Genomic DNA, 21,426 nt, shown 5'->3' with positions numbered 1-21,426 from the left:
GGGGGAGACTGGCTGGAGAGCTGTCAGGCAGAGAAGGACCTGGGGGTGTTGCGTGACTGCCAACTGACCATGAGCCAGCAGTGTGCCCGGGTGACAAGGAAGGCCAATGGCACCTTGGTTTGTCTCAGACCCAGCATGGCCAGTAGGTCTGGAGAAGGGATTGTGCCCCTGTACTCAGCACTGGTGAATCTGCACCTCAAGTGCTGGGTTCAGGTTGTCCCTGGGAGCTGCTTAATGTTTTGTTTTCTGACTGTGGGCTTTGGTAGGAGGATGCAGAACTTCAGCAAATGCGCTGCGGCCTCAAGTCCCGCCCAAAAGTGGTTAATCTGACTGTGGGAAAATTTCTGTTCTTTTCATCAACCTGCCAGCAGCTCATTTAGTTCTCACCAGCGACTCCTCTTTATCTGGGGGTTTAAAACATTTCCCTTCATTTTGAGCTCTTATTGGATTTGGGATAACTACTGGAGAGGGGCCGTGAGGCAGAGCAGGGGCTGCCCCTGGGACCATCTGCAGTCCCATCCTGTCCTCGAGCACCAGTTTCTGGCACCGTTGGGGTGCTGGTACAGGGGCTCTGGGGATTTCGGTGCCTCTTTGGGGCAGGGGCAGCCCTTCTTTGCCAGATCCCCTCTGGGGCAACTGTTACCCCATTGCCCTTCTCTGCCCTCTTTCACCTCTCTCCTCTCCAGTGCCGCCACAGATGTGGCTCCCAACGAGCCTCCTGAAGTATTGGGTGACTCTCCACATGCTCCAGCTGGGATCAGGTAGGGATCCTGCAGGGCTGGTGGGGGCTTTTGCCCACACTGGGTGAGTGATGTGGGGCAGGGAGCTGCCATGGGGCAGGGGAACCCAGCCTGGAGCATGGCCCTACATGCTTTCACTTTCCCTTGACCGTTGAATCTTGCAGCAGGGCTGGCCGGGGTGGAGATTATTTTCTGCAGCAAGTGCCCACTCCACGGAAATGTCCTTCTCCTTCCAGTCCTCCCACTCCCACTCCAGATTCTATAGGGTCCCAGGACCATGGGACAGCAAAGCAACACCCTTGGCATGGAGTGTGCACTGCTCATGCCAAGCTTGGCCCTGGCCTGCAATGCCCTCTACTAATGTAGGCACCATCTCCGTGTCTTTGTGTCCTTCTCCATGGCCAAGCTGACTTCACAGTGGTAGGACCAGTCCATGCTCTCCGTGGCACCGTGGGACAGGACGTTGTGCTGCCGTGTCACTTGTCCCCAGCCACGGACGCTCAGAGTTTGGACATCAGGTGGATCCGGCACAGGGTCTCTGAAACGGTGCACCACTACCGACATGGGGAGGACCTGTTCATAGAGCAGATGGAGGAATATGTTGGGAGGACAGAGCTGACCAGAGATGGTCTCTCGAGAGGCAGCCTGGACTTGCGAATCTCTGGGCTGAGACCCTCTGATGATGGTCAGTACGTCTGCACCGTGACCGATGGTGAATCTTATGGAGAAGCTTTGGTGTATCTGGAGGTGTCAGGTTTGTGCCTGGTGTGGTGTTTGCAGGGGTGGTCGTGTTGTCCCTGGGTTTGTGAGTCCCTCCCAGACCTGTGTGCTATCCCTTGGTGCCCCAGGAGAGCTGGCATTGTGTCTGGCAGCCTTGGGGCTTCTTGAACAAAGACGGGTCAGTGCAGACACTGCCTTGAGGCACGTAGGTCTTCCTGTGTCTGGATGTTTGGGGGGAGTTCTGGTGCCATTGGGCATCAACACTGGGTGGTTCCTGCACAGGTGGGTTTGGTGGGAGCTGTGAGGGGTCTGCTCGGGGATGCGGTGGTGGCCTTGGAGCTGAGCCCATCCCTCCCTGACCCCAACCCTGGGCTCTTCCCCAGCCACAGGCTCTTGTCCTCAGCTCTCTCTGGAGGGTTATGAGGCCGGAGGCATCCGGGTGCTGTGTCGATCGGCCGGATGGTTCCCGCAACCGGAGGTGCTGTGGAAAGACCCCAACGGGCACCGTGTCCCCTCGGACTCCCAGAAACATTCCCCTGATGCCAGGGGCCTGTTTGACACCGAAGATGTCATCGTGGTGACGGGGATCGAAGATGGGATCTGGTCTTGCATGGTCAGGAATCACCACCTGGCCCAGGAGAAGGAGGCGTCCCTGTGCATCTCTGGTGAGACGGCTGCAGCCAGCCCCTGCAGCACCAGAGCAGGGTGGGGGTTGTCTACCTTGCTTGGAGCAGCTTGGGTCTGGGCTTGTCGTGCAACGTGAGGGCTGGGAGGTGTGGGGCGGGGGCCTCTTGGTCCTTCTCCCCACAGACACAAGTGGAAATTGGTCCCTTTCCCTGCGGATCTGTTTGTTTCTCAGCTCCCTTTTTCCATGATGCCCATCCCTGGATAGTCATTCTGGTTGTGCTCCTCGTGCTCTCCTTTGGGCTCCTTGTCCTCGGAGCTTATCTCTGGAGAAGGAAAGGTACGTTTTCCCTCAAAAGCCGTGTTGCCTCCATCAAAAAGATCTTTAGGCAAGGACAGAATGGGTTGAAGACATGGTGGGGTGTGAGCAGGAGGACATGGAGCACGGCCAGAGCACCTGGCTGGTGGGAAGATCCCAGAGACCCTCTGGAGCTCTTCCCGCTGAGGAAGCAAGCTGCTCTCCTGACCTCCTCTTCCTCTGGCTTTGCTTTTCAGTGCTGCAGTTTTCCAGAAAGCTGGGTGAGTCCTTCTGGCCCCTTCCCCCAGCAAAACCTTCTGGCACAGGAGGCCCCAGGAGGCATTTGGCTTTTGTGGGTTCCTGACATTGGGGCTGAGCTCAAGAGAGCCTGGGTGGGCCTGCGAGGAATGGGCTGGCAGGGAGCCATTTCTGGGAGCAAGGCGGTCTGTTTCTACTCCCCAAAAGAAGGATTTGGGGGTCAGCCCAAGTTCTGAGTGCTTCTGGGGGAATCAGCCCTGAGGTGAGTGGATGTTCCCTCTGGTCACACATCACTTCTTGGTTTTGCTTTCCAGTTGAACAAGCTGCAGCACTGGGTGAGTGTATGTGAGCTGCAGCATGGCGTGGGGTGCTGTAATGGAATCTCATTCCTCAGCCTTTTCCACCCTCTCCAGTCCTCTCCATCCCCCATCCCTGGGGCTGGGAAAGCCCAAGGCCATGTGCTTGGGAGGAAGGGCAGCTCGGGCAGACTACACAGATATGGATACTCTGCCCTGCCCAGAGCTGCAGGGACCAGCTCTGGGATCTGACCAGCTCTCCTCTCTCCTTGTAGCCTGGAGGAAATTTCTGCTGCCCCACACTCCAGGTAATTGGGGGTTTGGGTGCTGTTCTGGGTGGTTGCATTTTGCCACGGTACCGAGCTCACCTGTGGCCATGATGGATCCAGTCTCGCAATGGAATCTCTCACAGGATGGAGATGTACCATGTCCCACCCTGTGGGGCAGATCCTGGCCCCAGAGGGACTGAAACCTGCCCAGCACTGAGCTCTGCCCCTGATGCTCTGGCTTCTCCTGTCCCTGCAGACATGGTGACCCTGGATCCCAACACGGCTCATCCTGAACTTGTCCTGTCCGAGGATGGGAGAAGTGTGAGAAGGAGACGAGAACCCCAGGACCTGCCTGACACCCCTCAGAGATTTACATATTGGCCCTGCGTGGTGGGCCAGGAGGGGTTCAGTGAGGGGAGGCACTGCTGGGAGGTGGAGGTGAAGGGGGAGGTGGGAGGGGATTCACGGTGGGCTGTGGGGGTGGCCAGGGACTCTGTGAACAGGAAGGGGCATTTGGAACTGAGCCCTGAAGAAGGGATCTGGGGGGTGGGGCACCGTGAAGGTCAGTTTAACTCTCTCAGCATTCCTCCTTCCCCCCTGTCCGTATCCTGGATCCCCAGCAGATTCTGGGTCTGTCTGGACTGCCCACAGGGGCTGGTGACTTTCATGGATGGTCACAGCGGGGTCGAGATCTTCAGTTTCCGCCAGACCTTGTTCAATGGAGAGACCATCCGACCGTGGTTTTGGCTGGGGACATATGACACCAACCTGTGCCTCAGGGAGAACACCTCCCCAGCCCCACAGAGCCCCTGTCCTTCTCCAGACCCTGCCTGCGCTCCTCTCCTCAGTGCCGCAGGAGCAGATATACCCCTTTGCCCTGTCCCAGCCCAGGGAGCAGGGGGGCAGTGAGGGGGCTTAGAAGGTTTCGGCTGGGCTGGAGCTCATTTCCCCACCGTGGCTGGTACAGTCTGTGTGGAATTACCACCCAGCACCTGCCTCTGCATGGAATAAATCCAGTCCCTCTGCTCTGTGTGTGTGTTGGTGTCCTGTACAGTGGGTCACAAACCAGCTTTTGGGACAACCATGGGGCTTGCTTGCCAGCACCCTGTGTCACTGGGACACACCTGCTCTGTCCAAATCCACACTGCACAATCCTGTTGGGATCAATTCTGAGGTGTGTTTCCCTCCTGTCCTTCTGAGATGGGCACTTGGTACAGTCAGCAGCAGCTCTTGGCTGATTTAGGGACTGGGCTCATTGTGCAAAAGCCTCTTTGTACCAGAGTGGCTTCAGGGGCAGCAGAAGAGGCAAGTCCTGAGCAGGGAAAGGATTTCCCCCTTCCCCCCCTCCCCCCACTCCCCCGGGGCTCTGGGAAAGTGATATTTACCAGTACTGACCAGTGTGGCTGCTGCTGCCGCTGTGGGTGCTGCAGCGGAGCCAGGGGCGGTGAGGTGGGATGGGGATGGGATATGGGGGGTTGGGTTGAGTTGAATTGAGTTGAGTTGGGTTTGGATGGGTTGTGTTGGGTTCCCACAGGGAACCCACCTACCAGTGCTACAAGTGCAGGAAGCCCTTCAGCAAATATTGAACCAGCATCAACACATCGGAGACAGACTGTATCCATGTCCTGACTGTGGGAAAAGCTTCATACGGGGCTTGGATCTCATCATCCACTAATGAACCTTACGGGAGTAAAGCCCTACCAGTGCTCAGAGCATGGGAAGTGCTTCAGCATGTGATCCAAGGTGATTCAACATGTACGCATGCACATGGAGAAGCCGTGCATGTGTGGTGAGTACAAGAAGAGCTTTGGGCAGAGCTCACACCCTTCAGTGCACCAGAAAACTCACAGAGGAGAGAAATCAGTGCTGCAGGTGTGCAAGGCCATTCAGTGTGAGACCCTGCCTTGATCAGGAGCTACATATATATAGAACATCTGAGGGCACACACTTTGCTGGAAGAACTCTTTGTCAGTGTGTTTGCACCTGTAGAAACTCAGAAAATCATTCAGTGAGAACAAAACTCCATTTAAAATGAGCTGGTCTGCATGTCAGCAGGACTGTGAAATATTTCAGAGGGTCAGTCAAGGAGGAAATGAAGCTGTTAGTTGCTGGGGGAGGGGGGCACGCAGTTGAGCTTGCAAAGTGCAGTGGGCTTTGTACAACCCACATAGGTCTCATATTTAAATAGGCCAGTTTGTCCCTGGGAAAAGCAGCTTTTAGCTGGGCCTCATTGTGTTCCCCATGATGTCTGGCTGGTTGGTCATGTCTGAACCCCTCCCCTCTGAACCCTGCTGGGTTTTGGGTGAAGGAACTAAAGACAGGAAACAAGAGAAGGCACCACAACCCAAAGCCCATGTGTGACTTGGGGGATGCATTAACAGAGCAAACCACACATTTCCTGCTTTTTGCTGCAGGAAGCTTCATGCAGGCACCCCCCTCGCTGTAGTCTGAGGTGCAGCATGATGCAGAAGCACATGGTGCAGGCAGGCTCCTGCTGGTCACCTTAGGGTAAACTAGCTCTCCTTACCTCAGAAATGTCTTGGAAAAGCTTTTCTGGAGCCATCTGAACCAGGATCACAAATGGTGGGGTGTGGTGGTTTAGGCCTGGCTGGAGGCCAGACACCCACCAAAGTCGGCCTATTGCTCCCCTTTTCAGTTGGGCAGGGGAGAAATTATATATATATATATAGGCTTAGGAGTCAAGATAAGGACAGGGAGAGATCATCCTGTAATCAATGTCACGGGTAAAACAGACTCAGCACAGAGTGAAGGAAAGAAAACTCTCTAATTTATTACACTACAAACACAGTGACACCAAAGTCGGGTGATGAGAAGCGTGACCAGATCTTAAAGAACCTCCCCTCACCCCTCCCTTCTTGGCAAACTTCACTTTAGTCAGAATTTCACTCCCTTCTTCCCCCCCACTGTGCTACAGGAAAGGGCAGAGACTGGGAAAATGGGGGTTTTGGTCAGTTCCTCACAAGTTGGTTTCCTTCTCAGCTGGAGGGGGCGTTCATTCCACACTCCTTCCCGTGCTGCACTGTGGGGTCCCACCCACAGGAAACAGTCCTCCACAAACTTCTCCAACATGAGTCTTTTCCCACGGGCCTTCAGCTCTTCCCCAGCTACAAACCCCACAGCAGCAGCTACACCACTCCAGTCAGTACTGGTAAATATCGCTTTCCCAGAGCCCGAGGGGAGGAAATCCTGTCCCCACTCAGGACTTTCCTCTTCTGCTGCCCCTAAAGCCACTCAAAGAGGCTTTCACGCACAGAGCCCAGTCCCTAAATCAGCTACAAGCTGCTGCCACCTGCACCGAGTGCCCACCTTGGAATGGCAGGAGGGAAACACACCTCAGGCTTGATCCCAACAGGAATGCGCCATGTGGAAGGATGCAGAGCTGGGGCGTCCTGGGAACACAGGGTGCTAGCAGCATTGGGGCTCCTCAATATCAAGACAAGGGGGGGCCTGAGTTACAAGTGCCCCCCACCTCCAACCCCTTGCCCTGTGCTCACCCTGCTGGCAGTTGCCCCCAGGCTCCTACTCCAACCACTGCTCCAAACGCACCGCAAATCCCCTTCAGCGGCAGCCAGGAATCAGGACAAACCCCCCAGGAACCCACACAGCCGGATTCCATGTTCACCCACAAAGCTTTATTGAGTCCTGTCCTGCTCTGCCTGGGCAGAATGGGCTGGGGCAGGGATGAGAGGGACATCTGCTCCTGTGGCAGGGAGGAGAGGAGTGTGGGCAGAGTCTGCAGAAGGGCAGGGCCTCTGCAGGGCTGTGGGGGGCATGGAAGTGGGGCAGGAGGTGCTGTCCCTGAGACACAGCTCAGTTCCATCTGTCCACACTGCAAACCATGGGCGGATGGTCTCTCCATTGAATGAGGCTGGTGGGAAAGTGAAGATCTCAAACCCACTGTGACCATCAATGAAAGTCACCAGCCCCTGTGGACAGTCCAGACACACCCAGACTCTGCTGGGGACCTGGGACAGGGACAGGGGGGTGCGAGGAGAGGTGAGAGACTGAAACTTCCCTTCCCAGTGCTCCACCCCCCAGATCCCTTCTTTGGAACTCATGTGCATATGCCCCTTCCTGTTCACAGAGTCCCTGGCCACTCCCACAGCCCACCATGAAGAACCTCCCACCTCCCCCTTCACCTCCACCTCCCAGCAGTGCCTCCCCTCACTGAACCCCTCCTGGCCCACCACACAGGGCCAATACATAAATCTCTGAGGGGTGTCAGGCAGGTCCTGGGCTTCTCTTCCCCTTCTCACACTTCTCCCATCCTGGGACAGGACAAGCTTGGGATGAGCCGTGTTGGGATCCAGGGTCACCACGTCTGCAGGGACAGGAAGAGCCAGAGCATCAGGGGCAGAGCTCAGCACAGGGTACAATTCACCCCCCTGGGGCCAGGATCTGCCCCACAGGGTGGGACACGAGGCATCTCTTTCCTCCAAGAGATCCCATCCAGGTGCTGTTCCCAGCACGGCCATGGCCAAGCTCAGTCCCGTGGGAACAGGCTCTAGTGGGGCTGGGGCCTCAGCACAGAGGACTAGGATGGGGAGGCAGTGGCTGGGTTTAGGCAGTGCCAATTATGTCAGGGAGTAGATGGCTCCTTTTTGGCCCACCTAAGGGGGCTCATGAGGGGTGGGATAAGGCAGAAGACAGTGTGGAAACAGCCCAGTGCCACATTCTGGGTCATGGAGTCACACAACACACCCAGGCATGGCCAGTCCCATGTACTGACAAGACCAGATGCCCCTTGCACACAGGGAACGGGAGGAGAACCACCCAAACCCCCAGTTACCTGGAGTGTGGGGCAGCAGAAACTTCCACCAGGCTACAAGGAGAGAGGAGAGCTGGTCACATCCCAGAGCCGGTCCACAGTTGCTCTGGTCAGGGCAGAGGGCCCATCCCCACGCTGGTCTCCCGGCACTGCCCACCCTCCCAGGCACATGGCCTTGGGCTTTCCCAGATCCAGGGGTGCCAGAATGGACAGGACAGGTGGGGAGTGAAAGTGCTGAGCACCAAAGTCCTGGAAGGGACCCCATGATGTGGTGCAGCTCAGGGACACTCACCCAGTGCTGCATCACGTTCCTCTGGAAAGCAAAGAGAAAGCAATGTTTGATCAGGTGGGACACCTCGTCATCCCCCAACTGCCCATGAGGAGCTGTCAGAGATCAGACAGACCCCAAATTCCTCTTTGGGAAGGGAAAACCCCTGACCCCAGAAATGGCTCCTTCCACCACACTCACCCAGGGCTGCATCCTGCTTCCCTGGAAAGCAAAAACAAGAAACGATGTGTGACCTGAGGGATCAACCACTCACCCCAGGGCTGATCCCACAGGAGCTCACAAAGCTCAGGCTGATCCCCAACTCTTCTAGGAAGAGATTGTAGGAACAGACAACTAGGAACAGACCACCTCACTTCCAGGAATGGGTCCCTGCCAGCTAATGCCTTACCAGCCCACCCAGGCTCTCTGGAGCTCAGCGCCAATATCAGGAACCTCCCAAAGTCAAGTCCCTCCCAGGGGCTCCTGTGCCAGGAGATTTTGCTGGGGGAAGGGGCCAGAAGGACTCACCCAGCTCTCTGGACAGCAGTGCTGAAAAGCAAAGACAGAGGAAGAGGAGGTCAGGAGAGCAGCTTGCTTCCTCAGCAGGAACAGCTCCAGGGTATCTCTGTGACCTTCCCACCAGCCAGGTGCTCTGGTCGTGCTCCCTGTCCTTCCTCCCACACCCCACTGTGTTCTCATCCCCTTCTGTCCTTCCCAAAGAGCTTTTTGATGAAAGCAACATGTCCTTCGGGGGCAAACGTACCTTTCCTTCTCCAGAGATAAGCTCCCAGGCCAAGGAGTGCAACAAAGAGCCAAAAGAAGATCCCAACATAGAGCATGAGGAGCACAATCTCACAGTCCACGCAGGGACAGGCATTGTGGAAAAAGGGAGCTGAGAAACAAACAGATCCACAGGGAAAGGGATCAATTTACACTCGGGTCTGTGGGGAGAAGGCCCAGGAGACCCCCGCCCCACACCTCCCAGCTCTAGTCCTGTGAACCTTGACCTCAAGGCACAGAGTCCTCCTGTGCCCTGACAACCCCCACGTTGCACCCCAAGCCCAGAAAAAAGCTGCTCCCAGCCAGGCAGCCAACCCCCGCCCTGCTCCAGCGCCGCAGGGGCTGGCTGCAGCCGTCACACCGGAGATGCGCAGGGACGCCTCCTGCTCCTGGTCCAGGTGGAGGTTCCTGACCACACAGGACCAGTTCCCCTCTTCGGTCCCTGTCACCACGATGGTGTCTTCGGTGTCAAACAGGCCGCTGGCATCAGGGGAACGTCTCTGGGAGACCGAGGGGACACGGTGCCCGTTGGGGTCTTTCCACAGCACCTCCGGTTGCGGGAACCATCCGGCCGATTGACACAGCACCCGGATGCCTCTGGCCTCGTAACCCTCCAGAGAGAGCTGAGGGCCAGAGCCTGTGGCTGGGGAAGAGCCCGGAGTTGGGGTCAGGGAGGGATGGGCTCAGCTCCAAGGCCACCACCATATCCCAGAGCTGACCCCTCACAGCTCCCACCAAACCCACCACAACCTGTGCAGGAATCACCCAGCGTTGATGCCCAACGGCCCCAGATCTCCCCCCAAACCTCCTGGCACAGCAAGACTGAGCTGCCCAGCTTCAGCACTTCAAGGCAGCGTCTGCACCCACCCCCCAAGTCTGCCAGACATCGTGCCAGCTCTCCTGGGGCACCAAGGGATAGCACATAGGTCTGGGAGGTACATATGAGCTCAGGGACACCACAACCACCCCTGCAAACACTGCGCTGGACACAAACCTGACACCTGCAGATACACCAAATCTTCTCCATAGGAGGCACCGTCAGTCACAGTGCAGATATACTGACCATCATCAGAGGGTCTCACCCCAGAGATTCACAAGTCCAGGCTGCCTCTGGAGAGACCATCTCTGGGCAACTCTGTTCTCCCAACATATTGCTCCATCTGCTCCCCAAACACATCCTCCCCATGTCGGTAGTGGTGCACCGTTTCAGAGTCCCTGTGCCGGATCCACCTGATGTCCCAGCTCTGAGCATCCATGTCTGGGGACAAGTGACATGGCAGCATGATGTCCTGTCCCACGGTGACATGGAGAGGGCGACCTGGTCCCACCACTCTGAAGTCAGCTTGGCCATGGAGAAGGACACAGAGACACGGAGATGGTGCCTACGTTAATTGAGGGCATTGGAGGCCAGGGCCGAGCTTGGTGTGAGCGGTGCACACTCCATGCTGCGGGTGTTGCTTTGCCCTCCCATGGTCCAGAGACCCCAGAGAAACTGGAGTGGGAATGGGTGGACAGGAAGGAGAAGGAAGTTTCCAGAGAGTGGGCACCTGCTCCAGAAAATCACCTCCACCCCAGCCAGCCCCACTCCAGCCACAGCAGCCAAGGGAAAGCAAAAGCATGCAGGGCCAAGAACCGAGCTGGGCTCCCCCTGCCCAATGGCGGCTTCCTGCCCCACATTTGCCACCCAGAGTTGGTTAAAGTCCCCACCAGCCCTGCAGGATCCCTACCTGATCCCAGCTGGAGCACGTGGAGAGTCACCCAGTACCTCAGGAGTCCCCCAGGGCAAGCTGGGAGCCACATCTGCGGCGGCACTGGAGAGGAGAGAGGTGAAAGAGGGCAGAGAAGGGCAATGGGGTAACAGCTGCCCCAGAGGCGATCTGGTAAAGAAGGGCTGCCCCTGCCCCAAAGAGGGACTGAAATCCCCAGATCCCCTGCAACAGCACCCTGATGGCGCCAGAAACGTGCTCGAGGACAGGATGGGATTGCAGATGGTCCCAGGGGCAGCCCCTGCTCTGCCCCACGACCCCTCTCCAGGAGTTATCTCAAATCTGATAACAGCTTGAAATGAAGGGAAATGTTCTAAAGCCCCAGGGGAAGGAGAAGTCACTGGTGAGATGGAAACTCCAGTGCTGACCAGCTGTGAAAATAAAGGAAGTTTGCCTAGTTTTGGAATTCCTGTGCAGAGATGGTGCCCCTTCCCCCAGATGAGGAGCTGAAGTTCCGCCTCAAGGCACCAAAGCCCAGAGTCAGAAAGGAAAGCGTCAAGGAGCTCCCAGGGACAAGAGATCAAAGGGACCCCCAACCGACTCCCCATCTGCCTGGGTGCCGGTGCTGGGAACAGCACCCTGTGAGGTTTGGCATCTTTCCCCTCCCAAAAAGTGTTGATGTCCTTGTGTGTGACCACTGTCACTGAGGCAGTGAGCAAACCCCTACCAGACCCTGGTGAATTGTCCACCTGAGCCAGGGCCACTGGGTCCATCTCTGGGGGTCTGGGGGTCCTGGGACATTGTTCTGTTCTGGAGGAAAAGGCAGAAGCCTGTCAACCCCAGGAACTAAAAAAGGAGGAGAAGGAAGGGGAAAGATGGTGGGAATCATCAAATCACAGAGTTACCAGGTTGGAAAAGACCTTTGAGATCATCATGTCCAACTAGACCCGTCCTCTACTAACCTGTATTCCTGAGCACCTCATCTACCCATCTGTTAAACACATCCAGAGTTGGTGACCCAACCGCCTCCCTGGGCAGCTGTAAGGTACTGGAAGTATGCCTTAATAATCACCAACGGAACCGTATCTCCAATTTTCCCTCTCACCTACCAAACCTCATTCCTCTCCTCTCACCTACCAAGCCTCATGCTTTTCCTACCATCTACCAAACCTTTCTCCTCTCACCTACCAAACCTCATTCCTACCACACCATGTCACCACCACCCCTCAGGCTGAAAGTGGCTTGTGCCAAGGACCTAATGACTATGCAATGAGCCAACATCAGGAGAGCATTCCTTCCACATCCCATCCAAAAGATATCGGGAGAGACATCAGGAACCCTTCACACATCAGGCCTTCCATCATCCACCCTGGAGCATTCCCACAGCCAGGTGGAAGGTGTGGCAATGCCAAGGATGACTACAGAAAACAGAGCATTCTGCCATGGGAAAAAGGGAACAAGATATCACAAGAAGAAAACAAGAAGACATGGAGACACCAAGGAACTTCCCCCCCATCGGACCTGAAGAATGCTCTGCCATCAGACCTGAGGTCATCAGACTGATGGGATGCTGTAGTTCTATGGTGGTAGATATAGCCCCTCTCTCTCTCTTCCTCTTTTCCACTCTCTCTCTCCCTCTCTCTTTTCCACCCTTTTCTCTTTCTTCCCCTCTTCCCCTGCACGTTTGTTGTGGGCCAAATAAAGTGACTTGAACCTTGACTCCGTTTTGAGTCTTAATTCTGTTCTCTCAGAATTGTGAAGACCTGATCACAATAGAACACCTAATAATTGGACATCTCTCAGGGGTTAAGCTCTGCCAACCCCAGCCACCAAGATCAATCTGAGATTCTGGAACACAAAGGGGTTTAACCTCTGCTAAATTAAGTCTTGTCTAGGTTGTGGAGCGTGACAGCAGCCTTTCCCAGTGCCCCATGACCCTTTTGTAAAAGGACCTTTTCTTAATGTGCAACCAAAATAAGTAGAAAGAAGGGAAAAGAGTGCAGTTGCTGAGGCAAAGGGCCCCTGAGTGGGTGACCATGTCAGGGGACCCTTCCTGATAGCAGCAAAACCGAGACCAGAACTGCAAGGTCAAAAGAAAGCACAGGGAGAAAGAGGAACAGAGAGAAAGAGAGAAAGAGTGGGTGAATTTTTCATGCCTTGTGGGAGCACCACCCAATGACACCTTTCCATGGGTTCAGTTTTGTTTACAGGAGGGACTGAAAAGGCAAATTTTTCATAATCATCAGGGTGTAAGGGAATAGTGAAAAAACAACCCAAACGTCCCAATTTTTAGGTCTCACGTCTGGAGGTGGCAGACCGGGCTGCGAAGCTCCCGCATCTTCCATCACTTCACTGACTTTTCTCAACTCGTGCACCAAGCGCCATCTCCCGTCCTGTTTAGGGATGGTAAAAATAGGCGAGTTCCACGGGCTTGGGGAGGGCTGGATGTGTCCCTTGGCCAGTTGCTCCTCTATTCAATCTTGGAAGTGGGCAAGTTTTTCTTTAGGAAGCGGCCATCGCTCGACCCAAACAGGGGGTTGTGTTTCCCAGGTGAATTTTCAAGGAAGCTGCCCACTTTCAATGGTCGCCATCCAAACTCCTTCTGCTCTGTGCCCAGCCTTGCTCTCAGTGGATAAACGCATCCCTGAGCCTGGGGAACATCCCAACAAATGCTGCCAACCGATTCATCAGGAGACAGTGATTTCTAGGGGAGTTGGGTGGGAGGTGTGGATGGGAGTGGTGGGTGTAGAGACCAAGTGGGTCCCTGATCCGATGGCTGACGAGGCAGATTCTGGCCAGGCGGCTTCTGGACCGTCTCTGTGGGGCTTTTGTCCGTGTGCACAGGCTCCTTGTCAGTGTCCATGGGCTCAGAGAAGGGGGGAAGAATGAAAAAAGAGTGGAAAGAGAGAGATTGCAGTATCTACCACCCCAGAGCTGCAGTGTCCTGTCAGTCCAGTGTCTTCAGGTCCAGTGGGGGAACGTTCCCTCCACGTTGGTCACCTCTGTTCTTTTATCGTGTTGTATTCACTCCTTCCAGGAATCAATCAGCATATTCCAAGAGCTACTTTGTTTAGCCACCCCCCTTGCAGTGGTGGTGTGCCTGCCCAGTACCGTCGCTGGGAGGTTTCAGGTGGTCTTCAGGGGTCTCCAGGCCCCTCTCTCTTCCAGACCCCGGGTCTGGGCACATGCGCAGGGCTTGGGTTAAATTCACTCAGCTCTGCATTGGGGGCCATAGGAAGGCAGGAAGCATCTGGTCTTGCAGTGTGACCGTTGGGGCACTGCTGACAGTGGGGAGAGCTGGTGGTGGAATGTTCCAGCAGGGTTGAGACAAACACCTGCCACAGTCTCTGAATTGTTGCAGACGGTCCCCTACACCACCCTCTGGCTCCACAGGGCTGTTTCCTTCATGGGACGCCAGGGTGGCATGAATGACAGGAGGTCAAGCAAGGAAGAAGGACAAGAGGGAGCATGTTCCCAGCAGCTAACAGCACCCAATGAACTCTGGCATTTGTACTTCTTAAAATGTCCATTTCTTCCTGCTGGAACAGGCTGCCCAGAGAGGTGGGGGATGCTCAGTCCCGGGAGGTGTTCAGGGCCGGGCTGGATGGGGCCCTGGGCAGCCTCGTGTGGATCTACACGATGTGCAGAGCGGGAGCGGGGAGAACCTTCCCCTCGGCTCACGCTGCTCCATCCCCGGGGGCTCGGGGAGCTTCGCAGCGCTCGGCTGAGTGTCCGGTGCTGGGAACCAGGGGGGAAAGGCTGGGGGGGAGCGGGCGGGGGAGGGGGCGGGGGTGGGAGAGGGGGAGGGAAGGTAAAGGAAGGATAAGGACGGGCGGGAGCAGCAGGAAGGGGGAAGGAAGAAGCTGGGTGCTGTTTGGGGAGGACAGCGGCCAGAGCAGCGGCTGGAGAGGGGCGTGTCCATGCAAATCGAGAGCAGCGGGGCGCGCACGGGCTGCTGGGAGTGCTCGGTGCGGAGCTCTCCGCCGGTTTCCCGGAGCCGGGAGCAGCGAATCCCGGCGGGAAGAGGCGGGATAGGCAGGGGAATACGAATGCGAGCGGGACTTGGGGGTATTTTGGGGCCGATGTGGAGCATCCGTGAGTTGTGTGAGTGCCGGCGGGGGTGTGTGGAGGTGCTGGCTACAGTAGCATTATGTTGATTCTTTCTCGATTGATGGGTGCGGATCCTTGGAGCAGTGTCTGAGATAGAGAGAGAAGCCAGGTGTCACCGGGAGAGGAGGAGTCGTGCGGCTGTGTCAGAGCTACCACCGGGACTATCTGCAGTTCTCTCGCTCTGGTCTCAAGCACCAATTTCTGGCGTTATCAGGGTGCTGGGGCTCTGCGGATTTCGGTGCTTCTTTGGGGCAGGGGCAGACCTTCTTTCCCAGATCCCCTCTGGGGCAGCTGTTACCCCATTGCCCTTCTCTGCCCTCTTTCACCTGTCTCCTCTCCAGTGCCGCTGCGGATGTGGCTCCCGGTGAGCCCTGGGGGACTCCTGAGGTACTGGGTGACTCTCCACGTGTTCCAGCTGGGATCAGGTAGGGATTCTGCAGGGCTGGTGGGGGTTTTAACCTGCTCTGGATGGCAAATGTGGGGCAGGGAGCTGCCATTGGGTGGGGGGAGCTAAGCCCGGAGCTCAGCCCCACATGCTTTTGCTTTCCTTTGGCTACTGTGGCTGGAGCTGGGCTGACGGGGGTGGAAGTTGTTTTCTGGAGCAGGTTCCCACCACCCGAAAACCTCCTTCTCCTTCCTGTCCTCCCATTCCTACTCCATTTTCTCCGGACCATGGGAGGGCAAAGCAATCCCTGCAGCATGGAGCATCCCCGGCTCATGGCAAGCTCAGCCCTGGCCTGCAACACCCTCAATTAACGTAGGCACCATCTCCTGTCTCTGTGTCTTTCTCCATGGCCAAGCTGACTTCAGAGTGGTGGGACCAGGTCGCCCTCTCCGTGTCACCGTGGGACAGGACGTCGTGCTGCCATGTCACTTGTCCCCAGCCATGGACGCTCAGAGCTGGGACATCAGGTGGATCCATCACGATGTCGATGAAACGGTGCACCACTACCGACATGGGGAGGATGTGTCCAGGGAGCAGATGGAGGAATATGTTGGGAGGACACAGTTGCCCAGAGATGGTCTCTCCAGAGGCAGCCTGGACTTGCGAATCTCCGGGCTGAGACCCTCTGACAATGGTCGGTATATCTGCAGTATGAGAAATGGTGCCTCCTATGGAGAAGCTTTGGTGGATCTGGAGGTTTCAGGTTTGTGTCTGGTGCAGTGTTTGCAGGGCTGGTCACGGTGCCGCAGGGCTCATGTGTCCTTCCCAGACCTGTGTCCCATCCCTTGGTGCCCCAGGAGAGCTGGCACGATGTCTGGAAGCCTTGGGGGGGTTGCAGATGCTGCCTGGAGGTGCTGAAGCTGGGCAGCTCAGGCTTGCTGTGCTGGGAGGTTTGGGGGGAGATCTGGGGCTGTTGGGCATCAGGGCTGGGCGGTTCCTGCCCAGGTTGGGGTGGGTTTGGTGGGAGCTGTGAGGGGTCTGCTTGGGGATGTGGTGGTGGCCTTGGAGCTGAGCCCATCCCTCCCTGACCCAGTCCTTGTCTCTTCCCCAGCCACCGGCTCTGGCCCTCAGCTCTCTCTGGAGGGGTACGAGGCCGGAGGCATCCGGGTGCTGTGTCGATCGGCCGGATGGTTCCCACAACCGGAGGTGCTGTGGAAAGACCCCAACGGGCAACATGTCCCCTCGGTCTCCCAGAGATGTTCCCCTGATGCCAGGGGCCTGTTTGACATCGAAGATGCCATCGTGGTGACGGGAACCAGAGATGGGAACTGGTCCTGTGTGGTCAGGAACCGCCGCCTGGCCCAGGAGCAGGAGGTGTCCCTGCGCATCTCCGGTGAGACGGCTGCAGCCAGCCCCTGCGGCACTGGAGCAGGGTGCGGGGTGGCTGCCTGGCTGGGGGCAACTTTGGGCTGGGCTTGGGGTGCAGTGTGGGGGAGTGGGGATATGGGAGGACTCTGTCCCCTTGAGGCCAGGGCTCCCAGGACAAGGGCTGGGAGGTGTTGGGCGGGGGTCTCTTGGTCCTTCTTCCCACAAACTTGAGTGTAAATTGATCCCTTTCCCTGCGGATCTGTTTGTTTCTCAGCTCCCTTTTTCCACGATGCCCGTCCCTGGATGGCTGCTCTGGGTGTGCTTCTTGTTCTCTCCATTGGGTTCCTTGTCCTCGGAGCTTATCTCTGGAGAAGGAAAGGTACGTTTGCCCCTGAGGAACGTGTTGCCTTCATCAAAAAGCTCTTTGGGCAGGGACAGAAGGGTATGAGGAAATAGTGTGGTGTGGGTGGGAGGACAGGGTGCCTGGTTGGTGGGAAGGTCCCAGAGACCCTCTGGAACTGACACAGGGGACCCCAGCAGGGACTAGACTTTTGGGGTCCTAATGTTGGGGCTGAGCCCCAGAGGGCCTGGGTGGGCTGGTGGGGGATTTGCTGGCAGGGAGCCATTCCTGTGAGCAAGGTGGTCTGGTCCTACTCCCCAAAAAGGAGGAGTTGGGGATCAACCCAAGCTCTGTGTGCTCCTGTGGGATCAGCCCTGGGGTGAGTGTTTGTTCCTTCTGGTCACACATCACTTCTTGGTTTTGCTTTCCAGGGCGACGGAATGCAGCTCTGGGCAAGTGTCCATGAGCTCCAGCATGGCGTGGGGCCCTTTTCCTGGATGTTTTGTGCTCGGCCTTTTCTCTCCTTACTTGTCCTGTACATCCCGGCATCCATGGGGCTGGGAAAGCTCCAGGCCATGTGCCTGGGAGGTTGGGCAGGTCACGGAGACCAGTATTGGGTTGGATTCTCTTCCCTTACCACGGATCCTTGTGCACCAGCCATGAAATGTGACCAGGCTGCAGAGATCCATTCCTGGGCTTTGGGGGCTCTGTTTACTCTCTCATGAGCAGTCACCACATGAAAAGCTGTCCCCTTCCATAAAATATCACTTGTGGGGGGCTTTTTTGCAGATTAGGGGTGTCAGGGGCTTTATCTTCTGGGAACTTCAACATCAACAAAGCCCTTGATAAAATTATTAATTGTTCCCCATAAAGAGGAAGTTTTATTCTTAGCAGATACCGGGGCTGAAAAATCAACCATTCAAAAACTTCCAAAAGGAATAGACAAAGGGAAGAACCATATGTCAGTAGTAGGAGCAAAAGGAGAACCTTTTAAAGTGCCTATTTTAAAAGATGTAGAGGTAGCATTCAAATAATAGACCCGCACCACCCAACCAGATTCAAACAATACCCTATACCTATGGAGGGCTGGAAAGGATTAAAACCTGTAGTTGACAGACCTTTGGAACGAGGAACTCTAGAGCCATGTATGTCACCTCACAACATGCCCATTCTCCCTGTAAAAAACCCAGATGGGTCATACCAGATGGTGCAGGACTGAAGAGCGGTAAATCAGCCAACAATTACCAAATTCCCTGTGGTGGCAAATCCATATACCTTATTGAGTCATATATCTCCCAAACACACTTGGTATAGTGTCATAGATTTGAAGGATGCTTTTTGGACTTGTCCTCTGGTTGAGGCATCGGTGGGAACCTGGCTGGCTGATCAAGGCCACAGCTACACATCGCCACAGTCCTGCTTGGAAAACAGCCTTGAGGAATCACTGACAAAGGGCTAAAAGCATGGGAACAAGAAACTGTAACAAGAGCTCTGCATACTTAGAAATTCCATTGTGGTGATGGAAACCTGATACCGTGCAGGTGGCCTTTGCCCCCTCTACCCTGGCCCCTCGTTACGTAACCCTCGAAGGTATTTAAACAGCAGCCAGCTTGAATAAAGTGAACTTGTTGCTTTTAACCATATTTCTGTGCAGTCTTTTCCTAGCGCCTCTTTGCACTTCCAAAGCCCCTGGATATAAATTATTTCCCAAGATCTGGATTTTGGAGGCAGGAACTCACAACAGGCATCCAGAGATTATTTTGCTTTTCAATGGGAGGACCCCAATATGGGATGAAAACAACAATTAAGACAGACTGTGTTGCCACAGGGGTTTACAGAGTCACCAAATCTATTTGGACAAACTTTAGAAAAAGTTCTGCAAGATTTCACTATGCCCAGGGAGGTAAAATTATTACAATATGTGGACGATCTATTAATAGCAGGAGAAACTGAAGAGGGGACCCGAAACGCCACCATTAAATTGTTAAACTTTTTAGGGGGAAAGGGATTAAAGGTGTCAGTTTGTAGAGCAGGAAGTAAAATACTTAGGACATTGGCTAAGTAAGGGGAAGAAAAAGTTAGATCCTGATAGAGTATCTGGGATTCTATCCTTAAGACCCCCACAAACTAAGAAGGAGATTAGGCAAGTATTGGGGTTATTAGGATATTGCAGACCGTGGCTCGAAAATTATAGTGAAAAGGTAAAATTCCTACATGAGAAATTAACTAATAACCAGTTTAAGTGGTTTATTGAAGATGATCAAAGATTTGAGGAAATAAAGAAGACATTAATACAAGCACCTGTATTGGACCTCCCAGATCTAGAAAAACCTTTTTATTTATTTGTAAATGCATCAAACCAGACAGCATATGGAGTTCTTACTCAGGACTGGGCAGGAATCAAAAAACCCGTGGGGTATTGTTCTAAATTTCTTGATCCACTAAGCAGGGGATGGCCTGCTGGTCTCCGAGCTTTGGTAGCTACAGCATTATTACTAGAAGAAGTTAGGAAGATCACCTTGAGCTCTCCTGTAAAGGTATATACCCCACACAATGTCAGGGGTGTTTCACAACAAAAAGCAGAGGAATGGTTAACAGACAGATCCTAAAGTATGAAGCTGTATTAACAGACTCCCCAGACTTAGAATTGAGAGGTACCTCTGCCCAGAGCCCAGCAGTTGTTGGGAGAGCCCTGGAGGAATTGCTGCGTAATTGCTTAGAAGTAATTGAGACCCAGAGTGAAGAGAGGCCAGACTGAAGAGATACCGAGTTGGGAGCTGGAGAAGAGCTGGTTATAGATGGCTCCTCAAGAGTGAAAATTGGGATATGCAGAGGATGCGTGTGTGTTTGGAGGGGGTGAGGTGTCTCTGTGTTTGGGGGTCCCTGCGGCCCCAGGGGAGGAGTGCAGTTCTGTCCCCCCCCCCACCTCCACCGCGGTGCCAGCCCCCCCGCGCCCCTCCCCGCAGAAGCGGCAGATCCAGCTGGGGGGGGCGGCCCTGAACATCTTCCTGCTGCAGGTGCTCGTGGGGGTGACCCCCCCGGGACCCCCCCGGGCCCCACATACCTCCCCGACGCCCGCATCATCCGGGCTCAAGGACGTCACAAGGGGCAGCGGGGACAAGGGACACCTTCCCCGAGCCCCGGGGGTGCCTGTGGGGAGAGGGTTTTATGGAATTCAACAAGGGCAAGTGCAGGGTCCTGCACCCAGGGAGGAACAGACCCCACCACCAGTACAGTTAGGGGTGACCAGCTGGGAAGCAGCTCTGGGGAAAAGCCCTGGGAATGCTGGTGGGCACCAGGCTGACCATGAGCCAGCAATGTGCCCTCATGGCTGAGAAAGCCAATGGCATCCTGAGTGGTATCAAGAGAAGTGTGGGCAGCAGGTCAGGGAAGTTCTCCTCCCCCTCTGCTCTGCCCTTTTGAGGTCTCATCTGGAATATTGTGCACAGCTCTGGGCTCCCTGGGTCATAAAGGACAGGATGCTCCTGGAGAGGGGACAGCAAAGGGCTACAGAGAGGCTGAGGGGATTAGAACATTTCTCTTATGAAGAGAGACTGAGGGACTCGGTCTCTCTCAGCCCAGAGAAGAGAAGACTGAGGGGGGATCTTCTCAATGCTGATAAATCCTTGAGGAGTGGGTATCAGGAGGATGGGGTCAGACCTGTTTTTAGTGGTGCCCAGGGACAGAACAAGAGGCGATGGGCAAAAGTGGAATAGAGGAAGTTCCACCCAACCATGAGGAGGAAATTCTTTCCTGTGAGGGTGGCAGAGCACCAGGCCAGGCTGCCCAGAGAGGTTGTGGAGTCTCCATCTCTGGAGACATTCAAACCTCGTGATCCTGGATGCTGTCCTGTGCAGCCTGCTCAAGGTGATCCTGCTATGGCAGGCGTTTGGCTGGATGATGTCCAGAGGTCCCTGCCAGCCCCGGTCAGCCTGTGTCTCTGTGACTGCGCCGTTAGGTGGAGCTGTCCCCCCGCCCAGCCAGCGCTGCAATAGAGAATGCCTGTCGTCTGACACCACACTGGTGTTCCGAGGTTTATTCCCGGGTTTCAGTGACAGAAGGAGACTTTAGTAACGGCAGGACGTTGCAGTGAGCACACACCCCCTTCTCCTGCTGAAAAGGTAAGTGTCTGCACAAGGTGGGCACTGGCTGATGGTCGGTTGTGTCAGGTGCCAGAGCTGCAGGAAACAGTCCCACAGCTGAGCAGTGTGCGAGGGGCAGAGAAGGAGATGGGTGGTTTCATAACCTGCAAGTACCTGCAGTGGGCAGGCTGAGAATGAGGCACCTTGGACCCTGGTGACCCACAGAAGCAGGACTCTGCTTCAGCCTCCAGCTTCACTACCAAATCCAGATATGGAGCTTTAACAGCTGCAGACACCCACCAGCAAGCTCTGCAAGGAGAACCTGGAGCAGCAGCACACAGCAGGTACTGTAAGAAGAAACACCTGCAGTAGGTGAGTGTCTATTAAGGGTCA

The 21,426-nt window shown here is 55.4% G+C and overlaps 2 protein-coding genes and 1 pseudogene across 3 annotated transcripts in view; 2 read left to right on the top strand and 1 right to left on the bottom strand.

Moving 5' to 3' along the window:
- The window catches only part of LOC311202955 (class I histocompatibility antigen, F10 alpha chain-like), a gene marked incomplete at both ends in the record, with an annotated part of 113,981 nt that overhangs the window by 25,481 nt on the left and 67,074 nt on the right, over window positions 1-21,426 (top strand). The window lies entirely within an intron of this gene.
- The window catches only part of LOC311202886 (butyrophilin subfamily 1 member A1-like), a gene marked incomplete at both ends in the record, with an annotated part of 73,595 nt that continues 52,866 nt past the window's right edge, over window positions 698-21,426 (top strand). The window contains one exon of the mRNA XM_084277534.1: window positions 698-761. Within this exon, the coding sequence (XP_084133660.1) occupies window positions 698-761 (64 nt within the window). The remainder of the gene's footprint in view (window positions 762-21,426) is intronic.
- On the bottom strand, window positions 6,848-13,611 carry LOC311202887 (butyrophilin subfamily 1 member A1-like; annotated as a pseudogene). Its single transcript has 10 exons — window positions 13,530-13,611; window positions 10,770-10,853; window positions 10,037-10,384; window positions 9,404-9,685; window positions 9,026-9,154; window positions 8,791-8,811; window positions 8,464-8,484; window positions 8,287-8,307; window positions 8,016-8,048; window positions 6,848-7,547 (listed from the first exon to the last, which is right to left on the bottom strand). The product of its transcript is annotated as a butyrophilin subfamily 1 member A1-like (transcript).

The sequence above is a fragment of the Gallinula chloropus genome (assembly GCF_964237585.1).
Source record: "Gallinula chloropus genome assembly, chromosome: 32".
NCBI lineage: Eukaryota > Metazoa > Chordata > Aves > Gruiformes > Rallidae > Gallinula > Gallinula chloropus.
Note: the sequence above shows the minus strand (reverse complement) of the source record. Positions and strands in the feature narration are given on the sequence as shown.